Source organism: Musca autumnalis, unplaced genomic scaffold, assembly GCF_047663935.1.
Source record: "Musca autumnalis isolate F117 unplaced genomic scaffold, ASM4766393v1 scaffold_4, whole genome shotgun sequence".
NCBI classification, from domain to species: domain Eukaryota; kingdom Metazoa; phylum Arthropoda; class Insecta; order Diptera; family Muscidae; genus Musca; species Musca autumnalis.
This window is the reverse complement of record NW_027411977.1, coordinates 21,086,403-21,096,223: the sequence shown is the minus strand read 5'-3', so window position 1 is coordinate 21,096,223 and position 9,821 is coordinate 21,086,403. Positions and strand designations below refer to the sequence as shown.

The following is a 9,821-nucleotide window of genomic DNA, read 5'->3' as shown; positions in this document are numbered from 1 at the left end:
ACGGAAAAAGTGTTCACATATTCGATTATAGCTTCGATAACTTATCGAAAATGCGTGCAATTTCAAGTCGCAACGTACGACGAGTATTGGTCTTACCCTGTGTATACACATGACAGGACAGCTTGCCTGTGTGACGTAGGCGTCCAGAAAACTGCAAAAACAGTTGTAAAATTATGAATGAAAATCACCGATTTCTTTTTGTTTTCCGTTCACATATTTTGTTTTGTACATATTCTTTTGTTTTCAGCACATTTGAATTATCATCTCACTTCTTTTTCACAAAAATGCCAAAAATTTGTCAACCCGGCTGTCTGTGAAAAACTGATGGACAGCTGAGAGTAGAGCTGGCAAACCCTCGATATTCCTAACATTATGCTTGGTTTACATTTACGAAATCCACTCGATTTCAACTGTCAAATCCATAGGTTAAATGCCAAATGAAATCCAGATGAGATTTCATTTGACGTTTGAGTTTGATTTCGTAAATGTAAACGTATAGCCCGTTTAGACTAGTCATTTTAAATCGACTCGATTTCTAAATCCAACTTTCAAATCCTAGTTGTTTAGACTAGTCTAAATTGATATAAGATGCCAGTCAGCTGATTTTTGTTTACGTATACATACGCGAATTTGCAAAAAGAATTGCTTTAATAAAATTAAAAATGGAATGGAATACTGCACAAAATAATCTGACAAATTGCTATTAAATATGTTGTTTACAATTTATATTAAATTAAAGCTACATCCATTTTATTTTTATTTAATATTTTTTCTATTTTTCCGCTTCTGTTTGTTTTTTGCTCTGTTCCAGAACCTGCAACAAGCTATTATTTTTTACTACGATAGCATTTTTCCTTTATGTTATCGGAAAAAATAGTAAAAATTAGTAGATTCTTGCAGTTCTGGAACAGACCATTTGTGTGTGTTTGTGTTTATAGTTATTTGAAAAATTTAAATAATAGGGTTATGACTTTTTTACAACCTCATATCCCTGTGTCATACTTTGATGAGCTTTTGCATAAGATTAGATAAAATTTTAATTACAAGGTGATTCGAAAGAAAAAGCTCATGCATAAAAAGCTTTTAAAGTTTTTATAGATGAGCTTTTTGGAAAAAATTTGGAGTCACTTTAAGCACATAAATAACCCAAAACAATCCTTAAAGCCACACGACATATCCAGAATGACATAAGCTTTTTTTCTCACCAATTTTATCGTCATATTATTACATACATATAATTTTATATCATATATGTATACATAGCTTTATTCCATGTATCACATAAATTGAATGTGGTTTGTGCGCGACCTTTTTCAATATTTAAATGGAATAAAAATTATTTTAGTCATTAATAGGCAAAATGTCATTTATTCGTACAACAGGAAAAAAATTTGGTGCAACATTTTTTTCATTTCATAGGATTTTCCAATTTTTTTTTAAGTGGTTTGTGAGTGACCTTTTTTAATAATTAAATGGAATGGACGTTATTTTTGGCATTAATAGGCAAAAGTTCATTCAGTCTCGCTACAGAAAATCATTTTTGAGAAAAAAGGTCAAAATGTCATAACCCTAGTAAATAAATGACACATGAACATAGTTGCCAATATTGGTACAGACTGAAATAGTTGCATTTTTAGGAGCAAGAAGCAGTGTTGTACATCAAAATATTACGATTTAACATTTGATTTAAAACAAATCCAAGTTTTGAGTTGATTTAATTTTGTATGGTAAATCAGGGTGGATTTGGGTGGATTAAGCACTTAAATCGAGATAATGCCCTTAATCATCGTAAAAGGGTATAGTCTAAACGGGCTATTAGCATTAGATATTTTCGATATAATGTTTTAAAATATCGATTCCTATCGATATTATCGTTTAGTTGTCATAGCCATTAAGGCCTGCGTACATAAGCTGCTCTGCCTGATTGCCTTGCTTTCCTGCTTCATTTTTGACATAATAAAAATAAAAGAATAAAGAAGGCCGAGGAAATTTCGAACTAGGTTGCCCTTTTCTTTTTTATTCTTTAATCAGAAGTAAGCAAGGTAAGCAGGCAAGGCAGCTTATGTACGCAGGCCTTTAGTTTGGGAATGAAAATGGCGGAAATGTCGACGATTTTCTTGAAATTATGCAAAAGCAGTTCACAGAAATTTAAAGGAAAATAAACAATTGCTTTTATTTTATAAAAAAAATTTTAAAAAATACATTTTATTTTAACGAAAAATCTGTACGTGTGACTACGGACTTACTTTCTTACACACACATAACCGAAAAGCAGCGAAATTTCTATTTATTTCAATGGATTTCAGGTTAGGGGTTTTTATTCCGATAATATCGATATGGAAAACAATCTATCGATATTGAATTTTTAAATAATAATCGATATTATCGATATTGCCATCGATTTTTTTGCCAGCTCTAGCTGAGAGACAAACGACAAATGTATGCATATGTTAGTAAATCAGAGTTGTATTTGAAGACAAACTGTCTGGTGTAAACGCCTAGTTAATGTATAAACACAATGAAAAAGTAAAAGCAAAACGTTTGCATCCGCGGATGCAGTTAAATCACTAGAACCCAGCAAAAAGTTTGCATCCGCGGATGCAGATAAATCACTAGAACCCAGCAAAAAGTTTGCATCCGCGGATGCAGTTAAATCACTAGAACAATTGCGGCTGGAGTACATCTTTTCCTATGAATTTTACAAGAGAGCGCGCAGCTAGGATGCACTCCATTTTCGATCCAAATCACAGCCTTTGATGTAGTGTTTTGGATTGAATTTAAATGCAGTCTAAAGATGCTATAAAATGCAAGCCATTGCAAATATCCCAAAATAAATAAAATACATTGCTTATTCGTTTAAAACAAGAATATTAACATTATTACATTAACATAAATTATAAAAACTCTCCATTAAATTTGATCGTAACTAAGTTTACTTCCTCTACTCTGCTTTTTATGACATCGAAATTGTTATTGCTTCATCATCCAAATGGTTTTTCATTTTTCCTCCTACTTCAGTTCAGATTTCCAAAAAACTCCAACTCCACATCAAAAATAATTTGCGTCTCATGAATTACAGCAATGTTCATAACTTTAGTTTGTATTTATTTATTTTTTATAAAACAAATTCTTAGAATTTTAACACTCTTTCTTGTGTTCAGAAAAAAAGACTGCGACTGTAGGGATCAAAAAATTGGCTTGCTTGGCTAGGGATCTTTAAGCGAGTGCTTCCAAAATGTTTCGAGCGCAGTGCATTTTAATAACTTCGTGTGGACTGCGTCGAAAGATGTATTGAAATCATAACTCTGCATTGCATTACTTCCAAACTTTTTTGCTGGGATACGCCGCTTTTTCACGCTCAGTTTCATGTAAAAGATTAAAGGCCAAGTACTACCTAATTCAAACGAATTAGGTAGCATTTGAATTAGGTAGTACTTGGCCTTTAATCTTCTACATGAAACTGAGCGTGAAACAAGCGGCGTATTTCATTGTGTTTCTACATTTATGCCAGACTGTAAAGGTAGAAATCTAGGTCAATTTTCAAATTTTTAGAGTTTATTAAGTTTTCTCTAGTTTGCTAGGAAATTGCAAGTTCTATCGAAATGGGATTAGAGAAAATATTGTAGCTGTAAAAATTCTCTACAAGATTGACCTTTAGAAGTTCAATTTGGGAAAATCCACTGACTGTATATAAACACCGCCAATGAATAGTTGTGCCCTTCCTTGTATGCTTGATATTAGTTAACATTTGGAGGCCAATCATGAGCTTTGACATTCCGTCATAGACAACGTCCTTGGCTGAAACCATCTTCTGGTTATCGTATCCACCCGACACCATAACCTCTGACCGCCATACTTTTTTGCGCTATGGAAAAGCTAGCTGAATGGCAAGGGTTCAGCCAATCACAACTTTAAAGAGATGGCCATTTCCTCAGATTCTCGGGTAGTTGAGAGAATTTTTTACAGATACAGTAGCCCGCCAGATATGTGGTCAAATATCCGAAATTAGGCCATGTTTATATTATAGCCTTTTGCAGGGTTAACCTTCCTTATGTCATGTTCATACGAGCGTTTCAATTACGTTATTCGCCTGTCGAATGACGTACACGAATTAACCCGTTTCCACGACACCATTCGTAATTATGTCCCAATTTACATTAGGCGAGTTTACTTGCGGCAATTGTCAGTTTGATGAAGAGAGGGGTGAGGAATATGGTAACCCTTTGCCTCTCAACACCCTCTCTCACCGACAAACTGACAATTGCCGCAAGTAAACTCGCCTAATGTAAATTGGGACTAACAGAAACAAACAAAATTTCCTTCATTTTTGTTTCCTTTTTTCACGAAAATTTGAACCAAAAACAAATAAAATATACATTCAATGAATAGGAAAAGCAATAGACTTTGCTTCAAATATAGCTCTGTTCCAGAACTAAAAAGTTTTTACAATTTTTACCACTTTTACACATTTTGCGTTCCCGTACACAAAATTTATATGAAAATCGTTTACGACTTTTACAACTTTTACGACTTTTACCACTTTATAAAGTACGGGAACAGGCCATATATCTTCTATATTTAACTACACACATTTCATTAATTTTTTCCATAAATTCTGAATAATTTTGTATTTTCTATATATCATATGTTTCTATTTTCAAAATTAAAAAGAGAGAAATGTCAAAACAATGATTGTGTATACAGACTTTCAGTTACTTGTTTCTTTTTTGTTTCCGATTTTTTACGCGATTTTGAACTAATGGGCAAGAAATGTGTGGGGAAATAAGAAGGAAACACTACCATCATCCTTCTGCATCTATATAAAATGTTTAGTTCATTATTGGTCTGTTCCAGTACTGCAAGAATGTACTAATTTTTACTAATTTTTTCGATAACATAAAGGAAAAAATGTTATCGTAGTAAAAAATAGTAGCTTGTTGCAGGTTCTGGAACAGAGTATATTATTCATACATATTTTTCCTTTTTTCTAAAAATTTTTCCAATTTTGAATTTAAACATGCCATATTATTCTTCTTCACACATGGAGATAGAAATTGGCTCACACACCCACATCCAGTATTCATCACATCCATCACACCAAACCACTCTACATCAACAAAACCAGGAATAGACCAACCTCAGAACAAACCAGTAAACACATTACGCATAACATCAACCACAATAAACCGCTCTACTTCAACAAACCTGCAATAAACCAACCACCGTATATCACCTCAAATTTATCAGTCACCACACCCAACAACTTGATTATAAACCGGCATCTATCATCATAACAACCTGGACAACAATACATCAACGACTCTACAATAGACCAACCACAACACACAACTTTTCTAAGGGTGATCACAATGGATCTCAAGGTCTCCGAGTGAAGTAGCTGCCAACAACAGTAGCTGCGCTAAAACCAAACCAAACCTAGACATGTCATAATTAATTTTTTTCGATAAATCCTCTCGTTTGTTAGTGATGGGACATACGTACTTATTCGTCGTTCAGAGAGTAGAGAGAACAACAACGTATTTCAAATATAAGCAATGGAATTGACATTTAAAACCCAGTGGATTTGTTAAATCTGGTTGTATATAAACGTACTATTAGGTCGAATTTCCCAGCAGAAGCAAGAAGTCAACAGTTTAGTAGTCGAACATAAGCAGATAATGTGGGTAGACCACCTGAAGCAATGTAATATTGGTAATGGATAAATAAATTGGGAGCAACGGTTAAATCACTCTCGAATCCGAAGAAGATAGATGGTAGAACGGTTATATTTTTTCAACGGCTTGACAGTGACAGATCCGAAGAGATGCGCGTGTTATTTTAACCGGCAATTTATAAAGGACCGCGAAAGTGATAGCGTGAAGAGGAGGGTGCTACGCCAAATCATCCAAAGCACTGGTCCCACATGGAATTTCAATGGATGAACTGGATGAAACCGGAGTTGAGTATTTCCTAGTATATTGTTAGCCACCCTTATTGTAGCAGTAGCCTGAAAAATTGGCAGGGTGATCCTGCTTCTAAAGCCAGGCAAAATGCCAGCAGAAGCCCATTATACAGGCCGATCTCCCTCCTGCCTTTTTGTTATTTGAAATAGTTTTGTTTCCATTTGTTCAAAAATGTTCATGTTTACTGTCTACGAAAATTACCAGACAGTGCCGAGGCAACTAGCCAAATGTTTGTATGTATTTGTAAATCAGAGTTGTATTTGCAGACAGTCTGTCTTGCGTAAACGCTAAGTAAATTACTAAAAATTGACTTTGCATGAGAATGCTATAGCATTTCACGTCCGCGAACGCGTTAAGTGCCGAAAAATGCAACTGTGACGACCCAGCAAACCAAATTTCGGATGTCCAATATATCGGAACAATTTCGGAAGCAAAATCTTTCAGATTTCGTATTGATTTCTATACGATTTTTCGTAGGGGAATTCGTTCAGATTTCGTTCCGATTTCGGAGAAAATGTCGGAAGTAAATTTCCTTCAAATATGCTAATGTCTTTCTTTCGATTTCGTTACGAATTCGGATCGATATGTCGGAAACAAATTTCCCTTCGCACAACAACCACCTTTTGTATGTATCTAACAAGCAACATTTTAGTTCGTTGTCGAAAAACAAAATAGCTGGTTATAAAATTCGCATATACATTTTTAAAATATTTTAAATATAAATGCAACATATAAGCTCTGTTCCAGAACTAAAAAGTTTTTACAATTTTTACCACTTTTACACATTTTGCGTTCCCGTACACAAAATTTATATGAAAATCGTTTACGACTTTTACAACTTTTACGACTTTTACCACTTTATGAAGTACGGGAACAGGCCAATAATAATTCAAACTAGAGCGGATAGACTCAACATATTAGTACACAAAGTTTACATTGTTCTACTATAACTACAAAATGATAACAACAGTTAAAATCATTAGATATCTTTGAAATTATAATCTTCCAATAAAAAACATAACAAAGAGGCATCCGAGAAACATTTTTTCCTTCGATAATCATAGAAAATTATTCCAAAATCGTTCAGAAATCTTTGCGAAAGTTCAGAAGGTACCTCAGATCTTCATACGACATTATTCCGAAATCGTTCAGAAATCTGTACGAAAATTCGGAGGAAAAAACTCGCATTCTGAATTTCTCAATGATTTTCTTCCGATTTCGTTCAGAATTCTGACCGAAATCGATCCGATGTCGCTCCGACATTTCGTTCCGAAATTATGTCAACCGCTTCATACAACTTTCGTTAGGATATCGTTACGATTTCGGATCAGTAGTGGGATTCTGTAACTCATTTTTGCTGTTACCGACAAAAATCGGTAAAATTAAATCGCAAAATTATGACTAAAAACATAAAGAAAAGTTGGCATCGCTGTTTGTGTCGGTAGAGGCTAGCGACTACTTTTTATTCATCGTAAACTTACCGAAAAATTTTGGAAATTATCGAAAATAATAAGCATTTTAATTTTACCGACAATTATCGATAACAGCAAAAATGAGTTACAGAATCCCACTACAGATATCGGACGTATCGTCCGAATTTTGTTCCGATTTCGTTACGATATCGGTACGATTGGTTTGCTGGGGAGCATGGTACAATTACAAAGGTAGATACCTCAGCCCAGCTGATCGAATCTAAAACGTCAAAAAACTAGGAACTCGCCATGAAAAATCAAAACAAAAAACCATATGATTCGGTAAGTAAGAGATAGCATGTCTACATTTTATAGACAAACACAAGCGATAAAAAGAGACAACAAGAGACCATTTGGCGAAATTTTTGACAGTTTACATTACAAAATAGTTGCTTTGTTGTAGCAATTCGCCGATGCATCTACCTTTGTAATTGTACCATGCTGGGGAGCAACGTAACGTACGTCATACGCTATAATTTAAGTAGACGCAGAATAACTATGCGTGGCAACACTATTGCTACATTTTTCGTTTGTTAACTGGTGTGGCAACACCGCTGACTTATTTTTCACTATTTTTTCAACAAAAACGAATAGAGACTAAAAATTATATTGTCGAAAAAAAGATTTAGAAAATTTGTAAAGTATTGAATTTGTTTTAAACAAAATGTCGGCTACGGATCAAATGAGGGCTATGCTTGACCAGCTGATGGGCACAACTAGAAATGGTGACGACGGTCGAGGCCTTAAATTCTCCGATCCTCGTGTCTGTAAGAGTTTTCTACTGGACTGCTGCCCTCACGACATACTAGCGTCGACTCGTATGGATTTGGGAGAGTGTCCTAAAGTACATGATTTGGCGTTCCGTGCTGATTACCAGAATGCGGTAAAATCACGAGACTATTATTACGATATTGAGGCAATGGAGCACTTGCAAGCTTTCATAGCCGACTGTGACAGACGCACAGAGGCAGCCAAGCAACGTCTGAAGGAAACGCAGGAAGAACTTACTGCTGAGGTGGCCGAGAAGGCAAATGCTGTACATGCCTTGGCAGAGGAAATAGGCAAAAAGTTGGCCAAAGCAGAGGCCTTGGGAGAAGCTGGAGAGGTGGAAGAAAGTATGTCGCTGATGAAGGAGATTGATGAACTGCGAGCCAAGAAAATAAAAGCTGAACATGAATATCGTACATCAATGCCCGCCTCAACGTATCAGCAGCAAAAGTTACGGGTGTGTGAGGTTTGTTCAGCCTACTTGGGAATACACGACAATGATATACGATTGGCAGATCATTTCGGCGGTAAGTTGCATTTGGGCTTTTTAACTATTAGGGAAAAGCTGGCCGAGTTGGAGAAGACAGCTGGACCACGTAAAGCAGAATTAAAACGCACTGGCAAAATACATGAGCGTGACAGTGAACGTTCACGATCACGTTACTTTGTGGGTGGTCGGGAATTGGATAGACGGTCTCGGGTACATCGATCCAGATCACGAGAGAGACGTCGTGGTGGTGGTGGAGGCGGCGGCGATGGAGCATCTAGCACATCTGGTCGGTCTGATCGTAAGGATCGTAATGAATCACGTAGAGGTGGTGGTGCTGGTGGCGGTGGTCGTGGTAGTCCCGATAGAAGAAGATCACGTTCTCGATCACGTGGACGCAGTTATAATTCCCGAAGACGATCATCTTCAAGAGAACGCTATCGTCGCTAGATTAAACAACATCCCCACCACCTTTAGGAAGCTGTTCAAGATCATCTATGTCGGCGATTAGAAGGATGTAACATCCGCAATATGGCATGGGACAGAAACGAAAACACAACATCATAACAAGAAAAACGTAATTTTAAGTCTAGACGCGACAGTTCTATAGCAGCACGTATGTAAACTCAAATTTTGTTTTCTCAATCAATATTCTAAATAATATTGTCTTAATAATATTTAATTATCTATATAATTTTCTTTTATTTCAATATTCACAAACAAACACACATACACAAACTAAAACACATACTACATAAACCAACCAACCACCAACATAAAAACAAAATTAATTTTAGATTTACAAAATATAATGTTTGTACATTAATCTCTATGCTATTGTTTCTTTCTTCTTTAATGTTTTATTGCGGGATAATTACAACAACAAAGAAAAGGTTTTTAGATGTGATTATGAATGAGAATGGGAAATCTTTCGTTCGTGGTGGTTGCTAGACCTGAATCGAGTTGAATATAATGACGGGTACGTAGTGTCAGAGAAACATTTTAAAGTAGTATAGCATTAATTTCAGGCTTTCAACGAAAGCGCATAAAAGAGGCCCAATCAACCAACCAACAACATCCATCATCATTCCGATCAAATTTGATCCCATGTTATATAAAGCTAAACAAGAA

General features: G+C 35.5%; 1 protein-coding gene across 1 annotated transcript; it reads left to right on the top strand.

Annotated features, from left to right (window-relative positions):
- The first annotated feature begins 7,969 nt into the window (after window positions 1–7,969).
- LOC141403387 (putative RNA-binding protein Luc7-like 1) lies at window positions 7,970–9,516 on the top strand. Its single transcript, XM_073985731.1, has one exon. The coding sequence runs from the start codon at window positions 8,100–8,102 to the stop codon at window positions 9,138–9,140; it is 1,041 nt and encodes a 346-aa protein (XP_073841832.1). The 5' UTR covers window positions 7,970–8,099; the 3' UTR covers window positions 9,141–9,516.
- Window positions 9,517–9,821: the final 305 nt, after the last annotated feature.